Source organism: Cricetulus griseus, chromosome X (genome assembly GCF_003668045.3).
Source record: "Cricetulus griseus strain 17A/GY chromosome X, alternate assembly CriGri-PICRH-1.0, whole genome shotgun sequence".
Classification (NCBI taxonomy): domain Eukaryota; kingdom Metazoa; phylum Chordata; class Mammalia; order Rodentia; family Cricetidae; genus Cricetulus; species Cricetulus griseus.
In genome coordinates, this window is record NC_048604.1 from 89,376,261 (window position 1) to 89,393,432 (window position 17,172).

The 17,172-nt window shown below is 44.0% G+C and overlaps 1 protein-coding gene across 25 annotated transcripts in view; it reads right to left on the bottom strand.

Annotated features, from left to right (window-relative positions):
* The window catches only part of LOC100755304 (F-box-like/WD repeat-containing protein TBL1X), a 158,998-nt gene continuing 141,826 nt past the window's right edge, over positions 1 to 17,172 (bottom strand). For all 25 annotated transcript variants that reach the window (XM_027432657.2, XM_027432655.2, XM_035450130.1 and 22 more), the window contains 11 exons: positions 16,508 to 16,640; positions 15,990 to 16,131; positions 15,621 to 15,684; positions 15,414 to 15,511; positions 14,217 to 14,277; positions 13,654 to 13,775; positions 11,008 to 11,082; positions 10,539 to 10,666; positions 8,116 to 8,281; positions 4,421 to 4,522; positions 1 to 3,293 (listed from right to left, as the gene is read on the bottom strand). In XM_027432657.2, the coding sequence (XP_027288458.1) occupies positions 3,267 to 3,293; positions 4,421 to 4,522; positions 8,116 to 8,281; positions 10,539 to 10,666; positions 11,008 to 11,082; positions 13,654 to 13,775; positions 14,217 to 14,277; positions 15,414 to 15,511; positions 15,621 to 15,684; positions 15,990 to 16,131; positions 16,508 to 16,640 (1,118 nt within the window). In that variant the 3' untranslated portion in view covers positions 1 to 3,266. The remainder of the gene's footprint in view (positions 3,294 to 4,420; positions 4,523 to 8,115; positions 8,282 to 10,538; positions 10,667 to 11,007; positions 11,083 to 13,653; positions 13,776 to 14,216; positions 14,278 to 15,413; positions 15,512 to 15,620; positions 15,685 to 15,989; positions 16,132 to 16,507; positions 16,641 to 17,172) is intronic.

The following is a 17,172-nucleotide window of genomic DNA, read 5'->3' on the forward strand; positions in this document are numbered from 1 at the left end:
TCTAATATCAAAATAGAGCAATTTATTCAAGACACTGAATATGATCTGTTGATTCTCTCTTGAAACAAATGAGCTACAACACACAAGGTGATTCTTTTTTTCTTCTTGAAGAGCGTGAGGGGTGAGTGGGAGTGGGGGTTAGAGGACAGAAGGGGAAAGGAGTTTTGATGGTGCTTAACAGAGTGTGGAAAATGCTGAGAGGACCATGTCTGGCTGTACGTCTGACACAGACAATAAAAACTGCACAAGCCAGAATTCAAAACTTCAGTGAGCTGCGGAACAGACACTTATGCATTTGACAAGAAACAGAATGGGAAGGTAGAACGAAAGGTTTGAAAAGGGAAAAGCAACAAGGAACAAAGCAGATCCTTACATGTGACAAAGTGCACTTCACTTGGCTCCATGATCTATTTCTTAGAACAAAAAGTCAAGTCCTATGGTGTTGAGTGGGGTCAGAGAGTTGAACCTTGTCATGTCCATCTGGCCCTTCGGTCCTCTACAGGCAGCATTCTGGATGTGCTGGGAATGGTGCGGTTACTTCAAACTCAAGGGAAAATACCTGTAAAGGCTGCTATGTCACTACACTGCTTTCAAGGTTGAATTTGGTCACAAGACTTTAACCATTCCTCACAATGTTTTAGGATTTATAAACAATGTTAGGTAACAGCATTACACACGGGCCACCCCTTCACCACAAAATATGATGCACCTGCCCTGTGACAGCAGGGCAAATGATGGCGTCCAAATGCTGGCCGCTTCAGAAACAGCTATAGAATGAACTGTTTGATGGGGATGGACTTCAGGGATGTGGGCTGCATTCTTCTGCTTGGTCCCCTCATGGCCAGCACTAAATTCCTGTCCATGTTTCGTTGCAAGGCCAGGGAAATAAATGGTTTTTAGGTTTCTTCGTGTGTAGATTGAACCTTTTTGTCCTAGTCTCACAGCACCTGACTCCAAAATAATTCTTATGTGGCTTAGATTCATCTGGGGGGTGTAGCCTGGACACCCAAAGATTGTCTGATGAACCCCATATATGCCATTTACCCATCACCATCGTACAGCAATGTGGAACTTGTCAAATGAAAGCCATGTCCTTACAAAAGGCTGACTTTTACCAGCTCATCTTCTACAGAGATGAACAGAACTTTATTTGGGGAACAAAGGTGGGATTCAGCTGGACTTCCAAAACTGTATTCTAAAGCTAAAGCAATCTCAGGGCAGGAAACAGCATACGCACTTACGCAGAGACACCTGCTACAATCAAATTCTCCACAGAACTCAGGCTTTCTTTGCTAAGTGTTTAGGTGCCAGAGTCCAAACACACCGCTCAACTCAATAACACAACACTTGGATTTTAAGGGCTTCACATAATTTACACATCAAAGTGGAGACCCATTCACGATTCATGTTCTTGGTCGTAAGGTTGGTCTGCTGTGTAGGAAGTACCTCACCGTCCCTGTTGGTTGATGTCTGGCTCCATATATGGATACTTCCCTCTAAGTAATACTTGCCTAAGCTGCAGACTGGACCCTGCATACTGCCACTTGCAGTCCCACTGACTTGGCCCAGCCCCTTCTGGTCTGTCCCCCTTTGCTAATTAAAAAAAAAAAAAAACCAAGTCAGTGTTAAGTTATGAAAGCAAACAAAAGTCACCCGATTCAATGATGGCAAACTTTACCAGGCACACAACGCCTTATGTTTTTTTTTTTTTTTAAAGATTCTTTCTTCCTTTTCCTCATTTTTTTTAAAGCTTCGTCCTAATCTTCTGTAAGAGAAATTGTAAAGTGGGCAGAAATGATCTGTGACATTACACCTGGGTCATAATTAATTTTAGGATTCAAAGTCTCCCTTGATACTCATTGTCTTCACGAGACTGAGGAACACGGAGGCCTTGAGTCGGTTTTGCAAGATTCACCAAGCATACTCTTGATAAAGTGCCCATCTGTAGCTACACTGCTGTGAGAAAGAAGTAGCTGGCAGGTGCCCTGGAGCCACACTGTTGGTCAGGGTGGCCTCTTCACTGTGTTCCTATTGGCTGCGGAAGTAAATGTGCATCAAACAGTTCAGCATTCTGCTTGGTGCCAAACCAGTGGGCTCTTCCCCACCGGCTGCCAATAATCCCCTCATTCTTCCATAGGACGCTTCCCAATCCACGGTTTTCCTAACTGCCTTTCGTGAAGCTGAAGGGAAAGGGGTAATTAGACACCTCAGACTCTGCCAGTGTCTTCTTAGTCTCTTAAATATGAATTTCACAAAACTCTCTATGTCTGATGGCCATTTTAGGATTTTAAAGTCATTTTAACATAAAAATATTTTTTTCAAAAAATACTCCAGGATCTTTCTCTTATAAGTCTTTTTTTTCTGTAAAAAGTCCCCCTCCCTGCCTTCTTACATAAAGCACTTACTATGCTCTGAAAGTGCCTTTGGGACCTAATGTGAAGCAACTATGAGAAAGGGACAGAGAGTAAGCGATGGGTAGGGGTGGGACGAGAGGGAAGGGGAGTGCTGTCCATCAAAGATCCGTTGTGTGCATGTGGCCATACCTATGCAGGATTTCTTTAAAAGTGAGACCACACCAAAGCAAGGACATCAGAGGAAGGAGTGGGGAGCAACAAGGGAGGACAGAAAGAATAAGCCAAAAACAGTTTCCATCTGTGGTGGGAGGCCTCCAGACCACAGAATTTTAGCAGATAGAAAAACCACCAAAGAAGGTTCTAGAAAATACAGCGTTGGGATTACAAAGTCACACGTTTCATTGGTACAAACCGGTCTTTTGGAGAGCAACTGTAGTATCCAAATTGATAGGAGGGAAATACCATAAGGGGCAGATTTTTCCTCCCTTTTGGTTTATCACAGCATTTTCTTTTTTGTTTTTTGTTTTTCTTTTTTAAAACCTTTTCTCTATTTTTTGGCACAGCTTTATGTTCTTTCTTCCCTGTTCAGTCATGAGAGCCTGTTCTGGATGGAAACCAAACCATGCACCATGTAGCTGATGGCTTCATCCTTCCCCAGCTGAGCATTCTAGGTGGAAACCATATTCCTGTGATACAACCATGTGTATGACTTTGTATTTGTTTGTGTTTTAAACTTCTGGATGCAGATTAAGGGGGGGGGAGGGAGAATCCTGTGGCCAGGGATAGGTGATTTCCAAGTAGACTCGAACAAGTCAAGTTCACACAGTTTGGAGCCCATCATAGGAAGGATGCTGCAATCCCACACATTCACTGCTGGTCCATTAGAATGGTTTTGTTTTCTACATTTTGTGTTTACTTTCGGAGATCTAAAACACAGACCTGGAAGGAAAGATAAAGAATCTGTTACTGAGAGAGACAATACCAGAGCCTTCAAACAGATGCTTGCAAGGCATAATCTAGCTACCACTTTTCATTCTTGAAAAGTTTTAACTGAAGAGCCGAGAAGAAAAAGAAGTCCTAGAAACAGGCTAGTTTCTGAACACCAGAATAACCAAACTCTAGCAAAGAGTAGGGAAGGGAAAAGCCAGGCCACGGAACATGCCAGGAACTCACAGTGACTGAGGTTATCAGCAGGGGTCACAGACTGGAAGCCTACATGGTGGAGCAGATTACAAAAGATCTCGGGCCACATTAATGACTCAGTCCATTAGCCAGAATGCCCTCCACCCTATGGTTATTGCAACCTCAAGTTCAGAGGCAAATTAACCATTACATATGCTAGTGGACCACAATGATCCACAGAAACCAGGAGGCCTGTCTGATGGAAGCTATGCCTTTCATGATGATGTTTAGCCAGAACACTCGCGTGGCAACAGAATAGGAACAAGTTTCTAAGCCTATACACTAATATTTGTGGCCAGGTATTTCTTGGCCAGAGTAGGGCATCCAGAGCATTTTAAGAGGCTTACTAGTATCCCTGGACTCCACCAGTGAAATGTTAATGGTACCCTGCACCAAAGTAGTGACAACCTAATATGACTCCAGATATTCCTTAATACCCTGGGGTACGTACATACAAACACACACGCACGCACGCAAGAAGAATCAAGTTCACTGACATTCTAGGGTGAAGAAAAGGCTATTTCCTTCTTTCCCTTTTGGTTTTTTGAGACAGGGTTTCTCTGTGTATTCCTGGCTTCCTGGAATTGGATGTACAGACCAGGCTGGCCTCAAACTCACAGGGCTCTGCCTGCCTCTGCCTCCCGGATGCTGGGATTAAAGTTGTGTCCCACCACCGCCCATCGAAAAGGGTATTTTCAACCCAAACAGAAGCCTCCTTCACTCAGGCATGCCTGCACATGCACATGGTATGTGGTAAGCACCTGTTAAGGTGAGAAGGCTTAGCAGCACAGAAACCTCACAAGGCATTTACAAGCACCTAGTGTTGGATCAGGGATCAGCTGCCCTGCACCCCTAACTCCCAGCAGACCAGAGGTGCCACTTACAGAGCCATCAGATGCACTGGCACCCACTTTGTCTCCTCGAGCATTCCAGCACACCTCAAATATGCCGCCTGTGCCTCGGTAGCTGTGGACAAGACTTCCACTCTGAAAAGCAAAACATTTGTCATGAAAACTCAGAGGAGCCCCCCAAAATGACAGCAGTAAAAGGGGGCCACTCTTCCATAAACCTCTATCTGATCAAGGAGCTTTCAAGCACACAAAAGTTAAAGAAATTTCCATAAGCACCCCAATCTACTGTCACCCAAAGAACTGCCACCATATTTCACCTTAAAGCAATGGCTATGCCCAGCAAGGCACTCATGATACTACAGAGCACTAGACAACAGGTTCCCATGAGGCAATGCATACCTGCCAGAGGGGGAGCTTTAACTCATAACACTCTTGATCTGTTGTTTCTTTCTTTCCACATTTCAGTGCTGCATTTGAAGTCTGGGGCATCAGGGTGCTAATCATGAGATCTACCACTAAGTCACATTCCATGCTTTCCCCAGTGGCTTTGCTAAGGTGTCCTTTAGCCTCTGTGGCTACCCAAGCACCATCTTACTAAGCCATCCTTTCTTGTCTCCTTCTTAGGACTTAGATCAGCCCCCTGGGCTGGGGTCTTTCCACCTGTTCTAGCTCCTACCTAGTTCCTGTTCTGATTATTATCAAACTCCATCTCATTCTGTCTCCTCCTCAGAGCACTTGAGTGAGCACACCCCCAGCCCACTAGCAATTAGACAATTAAATGCATTAGCATGTCATTAAGTTATAACTTCCATGAATTTGGATATGTTGTTTGGAACAATGAATATACACAATGGTACTGTGGTATTTGTTAGCAGTTGTCTTGATGTGTGTCACAGGATGTGGGAAGCTGAGGTTTCTCAAGACTTGAATAAATCTTCAGTCCAGTTAAGTGTCTTTATAAAACATGTTTGAGAAGTCACTGTAATAGCTAATCTTGGATGTCAACTTTACTATGTCTGAATCAACTAAAACTGTCTGAGATGTCTCTGTGAAGCAGTCTCTGTCTCTCTCTCTCTCTCTCTCTGTAGTTTTTCCAGACAGGGTTTCTTTGTGGCTTTGGAGGCTGTCCTGGAACTAGCTCTTGTAGATCAGGCTGGTCTCGAACTCACAGAGATCTGCCTGCCTCTACCTCCTAAGTGCTGGGACTAAAGGTGTGTGCCACCACTGGCCGGCTGTGAAGCAGTTTCTTGACTGAATCATTTGAAGTGGGAAGACCCACCCTAAATCTGGGCCACACATTCTGGTGTCAGCCCACACCAAAAGACATGGAAGACAGAAACTTTTGTTGGTAGCCTGCTTTCCCTTACTGAGAAGTTCGTGTAGTCCACTGCTAAGAATTCTAATGCAGACTGAAGACCAGTTGAGACATCCAGCCTTGTGTGGACTGAACAACTACCAGATTCTTGACCTCTCCTTTGTGATCAGCCAGCCATTGTTGGACTAGCCAGACCATGGCCTATAAGTCACTCTAACAAATCCCCTTTTGATATAGCTTCATTTTATCAGTTGTATTACTCCAGAGAATCATAACCTATACTGTCACTAACCCCTGAGGCCACCAACTACTCATTAATTCTTATCTATAGCAATGAAGTGTCATGGCATACACATAGTTAATTGATATATATATATATATATATATATATATAATCAAGCCATGGCAAATAATAGCAAGGCATAATGAAAATATTTTAGATAAATATTAGTTTCTGTTTGCACAGAAAAATAAAGGGTAGTATACATTGTGACTATGAACAACAGCAAGCCAACAATATTATATGTGCCTATAACAAGAGGATTAATGCAGGCTCTAAGATGCTTCAAAATAATTAACTCCTTACTCCCTTGAATATGAACCTAATACTGCTGGGCCTTTTCAGTATTCTACCCCACCCCCACAAAAAATCCAGAGTATAATAAACAAGCCTGCAATCCTAGCTACTCCAGAGGCGGGAGAAGGAAGGACTCCAGGTTTGAAGCCAACCTTCACTGTACAGTGAGTGACTTCTAGGGCCCTGGATTCAATCCCCAGTATTAAGGAAGGGAAGAAGGGAGGGAGGGAGGACCAAAAGGTCTAACAACTATTCCTAAAATACTCACATGGTACTGTACCCAATGTTGAGTCACCTAGTGAATGTATATGCACATCAGTTCTACATATATACTATGCCATCTTACAGAAGTGAGTTGGGCCCTACAGATTCTGATATCTGCAGCGGGGCCTGGAGTCATCCCCTCAAAGATTAAGGAGCACCAGCATTTTTATGTTGTTGGCACCTTCAAAGTGAGCTATCACTAGCAAAATCAGTTCTCTCTGCACAAGTATTCCTGCACATTTCTACCTTTTGTTCTGTTTTGCTTCTTGATAATACTGTTCAGGCTGGCTTCAGTCCTGATCATCTTGCCTCCACCTTTCCTGTGCCAGGCTGAGAGGCATCTATCAGTATATCAGGACACATGTTGCTAACTTTGGGTTATGTCCCTGAAATGCCCATGAGAATCCCGTAACATGGCTTCTTTACTGACTTCCCTGCTACAAGGGGGCATGAACTTAAGAATTCAAATCCTTCTAAATGTCAACCAATAAAAAAGGAATGAGAAAGTGAATTACATGAATGTGGTGTACTGAATTCTCCTGAGGTCAAACAAACTGGCTCCTTATTTTTAGTAACTTACCCTGACTACTCAATTGGAATGATAACCAAGGGCTAAGATGTAGCCCAGGGCAGAATAGTTGCCTGCCACCTCCATGGATCTATGTTGCATTCCCAGCAGCAAAAAGAAAACAAAAAACTGTCCAGTGCAATACTTCCTCCCAGTCTACCCCACTGGTTCTTGTCCAAGTCTACTCTTTTTGTTGTTGTTGTTTGGTTTTTTTGAGAAAGGGTTTCTCTGTAGCTTTGGAGGCTGTCCTGGCACCACTTGCTCTTGTAGGCCAGGCTGGTCTCAAACTCACAGAGATCTGCCTGACTCTGCCTCCCGAGTGCTGGGATTAAAGGCACGTGCCACCACCACCCGGCCCAAGTCTACTCTTGAAAGAATTCTCTCAACCCTGTAAGGCCAGACATATCCCCAGTGGCTATATTGACTCCAACCCCTTTCCCTTTTCAGTCCCTGCTGAAATGACAATCTAGTACTCATAGAGCTTGTATCAAACAAGTAACACTTTCAAATGTGAAAATTTCAAGTCTCCTATTCTTTTATGCTCTGAGTTGCTCCACAGTGGACAGGAGGAAGATCAAGTTGGTTATTCCACAGTGTCTCCCTGGGAAGGTTTTATGAAAAGCTACCTACAGGACCTTCCCACAAAGAGCAACATTTCTAAGGTGAGAAAACTAGGTCACGCTTTCTCTCCAGCACTTGGGAACCTGCCAGGATAAGACAGCTGGACACAGCGATCCCTCTAAGGGAGAATGCTCCCTAGATGACAAGCTGAAAGTTCTGGCTGGAGATCAGATGGAAAGAGTCCAGAGGACTCCAGGCCTGTAGGCGGGGAAGACCCCACATCATTGGGGTACACACAGCAGGCCACACAGAACCTGCCAACACTATGGGGAGGCTCTACTCACTCCTGAGATAACTCATTCCCCCAGCCCTCCTGTCAGCCCAGGAAGTAAAAACATGCCTTTCAGAAACGAATGAGCGAATGAACGAAGTCAAGACATTACCTGAGTGTTCCAGATATGGACACACTTGTCAAAGGACCCGCTGGCCAAATACTTCCCATCAGGGCTGAATGCCACACTGTAGACAGGCTCCTGATGCTTGGTCAGAGTGTGGATGCAAACGCCTCGTTCCACATCCCACAGTCGAACAGTAGAATCAAATGAAGCACTAGGAAGACGGCAGGGAAGACAACCACAGAAATGGGTTGGCTTTTTAAGAGCTCTATGATGTATCTAATGGGAACTGTTTCTTAGCTATATTTGAAATATACTTGAATTTGCTTCAAGAGAATATTCTGGTGAGCATTTTCTCTCCAGAGAAAAGTAAAGCTTCTACCATCAGCCAGAACCCAGGACTCTGCATAAGCCAGGTAGGTACTTCCCCACTTGGCCACTGTGTTCATTTCTTTTTCCAGTTCCCTCATCTCTGAACACAAAATGCTTTTGTGTACTAACTTTTCTAAAATATCATCATTGTTTATAATACACCCACTTGAACAACTATAAATCTATCCATCTACAACTGAAAAAAAAAAACATCAAAAACCGAGTGAAGATGTACTTCCCCCATGAGAAATTCTAAACCCACATGCACATATATAATCACATTGACAAGTGCTACAGGTTTCATTATTTTCCCATTTAAAAGAACAGTACCTATCACAGGGCTGTCACCGCCTGGCTTTCTGTACCTCCACAAGGTCTCACAAGGCTCAGTGTTGTCCTTTTGTTTTTGTAAGGGGTAAATTTATTTGTCCCTGATATGTACTATACGATAGAAGGAAGCATCTCCCTAGTCATTAAAAATGACCACTACATGTACTACTATATCACTGATATACAAGTTGAGTTTTTAGAGAATTATGGAAAACGGAGAATTAAGGCTTTGGGGTTCTTCTAGTTTAGCCACTCAGTGTTTGGACTATTTTTCTTGTGTGCTTTAAGTATGTTGGGTTGGGTTTTTAGTGGTGATGTGTATGCCAGGCAAGTGATCTACAACTGAGGTATAGCCAAGAACCACTTATTGTCTCTTCTTGGAGACAGACTTTGGTTGAATGCTTCCTACAAAGCTGTTCTCACTGCCAGGAAAGGCTTCCCACCCTATTACTAGGTGCTTCCTTCCTTGTAAGAGAACTATCTATTGTCACTTCCTCCTCAACCCTCTGGGACAACACAGACCAAGCTTCCTACTGCTTCTTGGAAACCAAACTTTCCTTTGGGAGTCTGGTCTTGTCCAGACTAACATGCATGAATCCAAACCCCAAAGATCCACATCATGGTTTCCAGATGATTCTAAAAGTCCTGGATTCTGATTCATAATGGCCTTAGTTCATCTGTCTAAATGCTCTCATCAAACTACCAAGAGGAGGAATAGGGTGTACTCTGTGACAGAACACTTTCCAGGAAAGCATGCATAAGGCCAGAGCTTCCATCCCTGCACCTTAAAGCCCAAGAATGGACTGCTATGTTTTTTGTCTCTAACATTCATCAGAATACAACAGTTCTGCTGTCTAAAGCCCAAGCAACTTGATTTGGATGAGATACCTCTGGCCTCTCCGCTTCTGGGGCTTGGTTGATTGGTAGATCCAATATTAAGAGATCTGGGTCATCTTTGGCCGAGGCAGGGAATCATTTATCTCTAGTCAAAATCCCAGTACCACAGCCCTGAATGGAGCTTCTAGATCAAACTTGAGCTCCAAGCTAAATTCTGATTTTCCATTCTTTGTCTTAAAAACTTTCACTCTAGCAAGCCAGCCTCCTACACCTGCATGTTCATGGTATTATCCAACTGCAGATAAGAAACCATTGAGGGGGAAGGAAAAATGGACCTTGGGATGGCCTGTAATCCTAGCACTGCAGAGGAAGTGAAAGGTGTAACTCTAAGCTAGCCTAGTTTCCATAGCAAATTGTAGGCAATCAGGGCTACATAATGAGACCCCCGTCTCAAACAAAACAGACAAAAACCACATGCACACAAAACTGTATTGGACATATGCTGACCCTTTTGCTTGTCACTGTTACCTAAACAACACAGTCTAAGAACTATCCTGGAAGCATTCTCGCTTGATGGGTATTATAGGCAGTTTACAGATGATTTAAAGTAGAGGGGAATGCATTCAGAGATTGTAGGCAAAGGGAATCAAGCATCCATGGATTTTGGTACCCACAGGGGGTCCCAGAAACAGCTCCATGGATACTGAGGGAATTTTAATTCCATCTCCTTGGCGTCCTTCACAGTGAATTCCTATTTTGTTCAGTTTGGAGGAAGGGCTTCAGCCCTGCTGTTTCTAGGTGTGAGTGAGTCTTCCCAGCTGAGTCACTCACTAAGCAACAGAGAACAAAGCTACAAAAAGGGAGGAGACAGCTGTGAGGTAGTGAATCTGTGCTCAGGAAGCAGACAGAGCTGTGAGGCTGCCCTGCCTTACCTTGCTAACATGATGTTGGAGTTCGGGTTGCTGGTGGCTGGTCCTGTGGGACTCCACTTAATGGTATATATCTCTTTGCTGTGAGCTTGAAGGTCATGAACACATACATCCTGCTTCATACTCCAGATCTGGAAGAAGCATTGGCAACAGTGTGAGCTAAAACCGTGCCTCTAACTCAGCATCTTTCATTGCAGTGCACCTAAGGTATTACTGCTTAGGTGGCAAGGAACAGAGTTAAGCTAAGTCTACAAGGATGCTGGTGGACAGGACACAGGAAGGCTAGGTCTCTCAGTGGGAACAGTGCCCCAGATGTCAAAATTCCATGCAAGAATGAAACATTTAGTTTAGAAACCATGAAAACCACAGAGAAAAGACAGTATCAAAGTAATGGTCCAGGTGATTAGGGCTGTGTGCCATACAAGGGTTCATGTAGGATTAAGCACCTCATCCCCTTAAGAACCAACATTACCTTCAGTGTCATGTCATCAGAGCAGGAGGCTAGCAGCATTCCAGAAGGATCCCATTTGATAGCATTGACCTCATTCTGCAAGAGAACACAGCATTTCAGAAAATCAGAGCCTTTGTGTAGAAAGTCTGGCATCCACCAGGGGGCAGTAGCATACTGCCAGCACTACAGTGCAGAGGGCCTTTTGGGAATTCACAGGCTATCAAAGACCACACAGCACAAGAAGCCACCCACATGATTATTCTTTCCTCATTTTGCTTTTCACTCATGAAAAAATACTGCCATATATTACAAAGGACAAGCTACACTTTCATCCATATTTCTTTAGGGAAAATTTCCTTATTAAGGAAGCCAAAGGAAGAATTTGCATATAACAACCATAGCTAATTAAATCAGTTTTTATTTATGGCTGCTTGAGACAGGGACTTACTATGCAGCACAGGCTAGCCAGGAGCAACTTATATATCCCAGGATGGCCTGGAACTATCCTGTCACCCTTCTGAGTATTAGAATTGCAGGCATGCAGCATCAAGCAGAGCTAAAAACTAGTTTCATTCATTCATTCATTCATTCATTCATTCATTCATTCATTCATTGTTTTTATTGGGGGGGGGACAGGGTTTCTCTGTTTAACAGCCCAGCTGTCTTGGAACTTGATCTGTAGACCAGGCTGGACTTGAATTCACAGAGATCATCTGCCTCTGCCTCCTGAGTGATGGGATTAAAGTTCTGAACTACCACCACCAGGTTAAAAGTAGTTATTTGTATAAGTGGACTTTGATCATCACTTTCCTATGTGCTTTTAATATAACAGCTCCTCTTTACATTCTGTTGAAGTACCTGTAACTTGTTGGACGTAAGGTAAAGGTAGATAAAGGTTTAGGTAGAACAACAGCAGAGCCAGGTAGCGCCCAAAGGCACAAAGACACACACAAGCAATTCCTATGTGCAGGGAAAATACATCCAGCAGCTACAGACAGGAAAAGGCACAGAAAAATCAAATCCACCCTCCTGTGGATTTGTGTTGTGTAGCAGTTTCCTCTGAGATTAAAAAAACTTCCACTTTGAAGGGAAATATTCTTAAAACAGAAAGTTTTCAGGGAGTGGTAAGAGTGAGGTGAAATACTACAAGGAAGTTCATTAAGAAGGGAATGCGCAACTCAAAAGAAGCCTCCAGGAAGTCCTTGAAGCTGACCACATTCAGTAGCCCCTCAAACTCCCACAAGAGTGTGTATATGCAGAAAACACTGCTGAGTCACTCTCAAACATGGGTGCTGGAAGCAGCAGAGGTCAGCTGAACTGCCTAGAAGAAACAGAGAGAAGACAAGATTCCTGACCAATCGAGCCATACAGGCAGGGAGGGCCTGGTGCTGTGCAGTGAGCTCCAGGCTGCCAGCTTTCATGAGCTACCTGTCACCCATACTGAGGTGGACTTTGATGGTGCACTATCTCTGAGTCATTTTTACTTCTGTAAGTAACCCCAGTAAACCTCATTGCTTCATCAAGCCGGATTCAGGGGCCATACAACTAGGGAACAGTCAGGTTTTCTTGGTTTTTGAGTAATAGAGACCCCCAAGATTGGAGGAGAAAGGCTTTTGGCAGAGAAGGAAGAAGGGGATGTAGTTATATAAAGGGTCACCTGCACCATACTGACAGGGGCAGCATTCGGAGCAAGGGCAGTGGAATTTACTGTTAGGGGTTTCTTCAGAGGGGTCTTGGGAACACCACTGCCATTAACTGCCTCCTCTCTCAAGCCAGCTGTCTTATCCTAACAAACAACTTCACACACCAGATTATTTTCTAAATAATTTCACACTTTCCAAATATTGTGGTTGATCCCCTTCGTAAGAACACCAAATTTTGAAGGGTGTGAAACTGGAAGAAGCAGGGAATCCAAGGAGCAAGACTCACTGTGACCAGATCAAGGAGGAGAGGAAGGGTGTGACTGCAGAGCAGCACAGAGGGTGTGTGTGTCAGTGTGTGCCTATCTGTGAGCCCAAGTGTAAAAGAGGCAGTGTGCACGTCTCTAACTGCAGCTGGAGAGAAAACTCACAGGCAGACCTCTCCATGTCCTGTTTGTCTCCAGCTGACACATCCACAATTCCCCATGGAGACACAAATTCCTTCCTGGGAACAGAGCTTTCTCTCATGCCATCCTTTTGCATCTCAAGTCAAAATTCCAGGGAAGAAACCAGAACCTGCAAACAGGTCTTGGGAAGCAGTAGGTTCAGGAGCCATATAGGTAGACTCTGCTCAGAGCACCTAGCATCAGTAACAATCATTTATGGAACCAGGAGGCAGGATGTGAGAGAGCCAATTACAGAAATCAGACATAAAATGTGTGCCCCTATAAAAGCTGGGAAACATGTTGGACTTAGAAGAGAAACAGCTTCAGGACAGAACATAGAGGGTTAACAGATAGCCAGTCTGAGGTATTCCCAGGACCACTGATACCTCAGCTGGGTTAATTCCAACACTCAGGGCAGTCACAGAACTCTCGCCAGGGTAGTCACAGAGGCTCTAAACAGCAAAGCATGGCAGATCAACTGATCTCCCCCTACAGTTAACTTTTAATGCAGGCACTGAAAAGATGGCCCCCATATCACACTCTTACAATTCCCAACTCTGAGCATCAGAACTGCCACTTACAGTATGTCCTTGGAAGGTTTTGACTGGGCGGTCACAGCTAAGCCTGCACACATGAATGCACATGTCTGTGCTGCATGAAGCAAAGGTAGTGTTGTTCTGCCAGTCCACATCAAGGGCAGGTGCTGCAAGGCAGGAGAAAAGAGGGGACATTTGCCTTATTAATTGAATACAGATCTCAGCGATGCAGACAAAATCATCACCCAGGAGTCTTGTCTAGTGACCATGAATACCAGCCCCAGTGAGAATCAGCTCTACTGAAACCATGAAAACCATTTTTCAAAGACCCTAAAGATACCTCCTTCCAATTTACAAGCATTAAGATACCTCTGGAGAGACCCCCACCTTTCTATGAAATGGAAAAACCCACAGGGACAGGCCCAGTTATGTAAAAGGGAGGTACCAGTTATTTTTTTGCTAGCCCACCAATTTCCTATTGCCAATACTTTGTTTTACAGTAGTCCCAAGGTTCTTGACACATTTCTGCTCTTATACAATATCATGTGAGTTTAGATAAAAAAGAAACTACTGGGACTGCCTCTGTGTAACTCCAACAACAAACCTACCTGAATGAAAAGGAAACTGCTGTTTGGCTTCTCCTGTGTGCGCATCCCAAATTATAGTTGTCTGTACTCCGCAAACAGAGAGAAAAGTTAGTTACTATTCTTCTCAAAGAATTATCTAGAAGAATGTCTTGTACTAGAAAAGACAACCAGCCCCCTTTCCTTCTGAGAAATTAATTTAGTAACATATTTTATTTTACCCTTATATAAAGCCAAACAGGTATCATTTCTACATGCAATAGTGTAAAATACTTGTATTTGTCATTTCTGTATTTCTGACCTAAATCTATGATGTACACTGTGTATTTCACACTCAATAATATAGATGCCACATTAATGAGAGCAACTGGTACACAGCAGCCTTTACCAATATATTTGGAAAATCTACCAAAATCGATGGGAATGTCCCCTCAGCTCTCAAACCTAGAAAACCATTAGATAACAGATAAGAGGGCACACCTGCCGTGTGTCTTTTGGACATTGTTCCAAAGGAAAGTGCCACAGGAATTACCATTTCCAACACACCCCATCATTCCATGAACTGGGAGAACAGGTGGAACTGCCATAAAAAATCCAAAGTATGGAATGAGAAAAATCAAACTAAGTCAGCTCCATGAGTTTCTGCGAGGTTTGTCCCTGTATCGGGTCTCAGAGAATTCTGCCGTCTATAATGGGAAGTGGTGGCTTATCAGGTAAGGAAAGATGGAGACAAGGGAAGGAAAGAGCCTGTGATTAAGAATTGCTCAGTGGCTGGGAGGTGGTGGTGCACGCCTTTAATCCCAGCACTCGGGAGATGAGGCAGGCGGATCTCTGTGAGTTTGAGGCCAGCCTGGTCTACAGAGCGAGTTCCAGGACAGGCTTCAAAGCCACAGAGAAACCCTGTCTGGGAGAAAAAAAAAAGAATTTCTCAGTGGACGAAAGTCAACACAGAAACATATACAACAGTATACTGCATCCTGGAGTAGTAAACTCCATTGAGAGATTTTCCCTTTTTTCATCACTGGGCTGAGAGCTCATTCTGCATGAAGGTCTACAGAGGTAAATGTATTATGAGGTGATGCCTTGCTCAAAGTCAGGAGTAAAATGAACTAGAGAGACAATCTGAACCTAAATGAGTTATTTTACCAAAGAAGCCAATAGGCTAAAAGTAAATCCACGTCCATAGATGAAAGGGATGTATTTAAAGTTAATATCACTCACCTTATCCACACCAGCACTCAAAATATAATTCCCCTTTTTGTTCCACTTCAAGGCAAAGATGGGGCCTTTATGTTGACCTAAGGTGCTGGCTAGGTTACCTGAGATGGGAAAATAAGAGACATGGTGACTTCACAGTCACCAACTATTCACTCTATCTAGGATCATACATAAAGTACATCTTACTCAACACAGAGATGCAGAACTTACCATCTTCTGTCCATATTCTTGCAAAGCCATCATAGGAACCTGTTGCCAACAGTGTCCCATCGCTCTGGAGGACAGAAAAAAGACAAAACACATTAATATCTGGATGCTTTCCTGGGCTTCCTTCACCACATGGAGTTGTGTGACAGAGCCAACCCTCTCACAGGCAACACATGCTCACAATGACGGGGACAACTTCCCACCCCCAGAATGCTGTCTGTCCACCAGGACCTGATAATGAGCCCCTGGTACCAGCACTGCAAGGTGGGAGCGGAGACAAACAGAACTGTCTGTCTCTTTGTGTTTGCATGTGCTCCATCAGGAAGGCAGCTGTGCAATCATCTAAACATGTGGGTGACAAAAGCTGCTTACGTTCCAGTCCAGTGAGGTGACGTCCTTATTACTGGGAACGTCATGTCCCCCTTCACGTATACAGTGCCTCAGCACAAGCTGTGTGGAGCCCCCATTGCTGTTCTCATTAAGGTTCCATATCCTTGCAGTGGAGTCTCCAGATCTGCAAAATCAACATGGGAGTGTTTGACTTTGGTTCAGTGGGAAATGTGACCAATGTGTGGCTAGGTCTCACATCATTAGCATGCCCTCTGTCTTTTCCACCCCTCTTGCTCAGTTTTCTTCCTCACTCCCCTCTTCTGCTTACTGACTTGAAATGTATCTGCCTTGCTACCAACCCCACAGAGAAATGGCTGGGACCACTAGCTTCACCACAGTACAGGATTCACAAACCAGCCTGTTTCTCAGTCTGCACACATTGGGAAGATATGACAAACATGTATGCTTTCCTCAAGGGAAACATGTATGCATTACTCCAGGGAAGAGGAAGCCCTCTCCCATCCTCCAGACCCAAGTGCATTACTGTCCCAAATTCTTACCCAGAAGCAAGCAGGTCACTAACAGGATTCCAGGCACAAATGAACACCTCAGACTCATGGCCTCGAAGAACTGTCGCTTTGCTTGGTGGAATTTCAACGTCTCCATCTATTTCCATTGGTTTTGAGTGATTATCTGCCAAGCAAACACAACAACATACATGGGTCACCAACCCATTAACAAATCACATCCTTAGGCACTACTGTTTTAAAGATAATTTGTTTTTATGTACCAAAGTCACGATAGATCTGATGACTGCAAAAGTGGGCATTTCTATAGTTTGGTACACATTTTGTGTTTCTGTTTTGAAATGCTATGTTGTATATTTGTTCCTAAAGTGCTTCTGTGCCGGAAGCTTGGTATCCACGTGTGGACACAATAGCAGGTGGTATCTAGTGGAAAGCCACTGGTAGCCATTCCGCTCTGACTTCTTCATCTCCCATGATGTCCTTCTACCTTGTGTTTCCACATCAACATCCACCATGATCATGCCCACGTGTATGCGTCGTCTGTGACCTGAAGTAAGTCTTTTCTCCTTCTAAACTAGCTGCCTCAGATATGTCGTTACAGGGTTACAAAGCCAACTTACACTGCCACTCTCAAGAGAATCATGCAAGAAGGCCAATGGTTCAGCTCAGCCAGAGTACTAGTCCTGGAGGACTGAAGG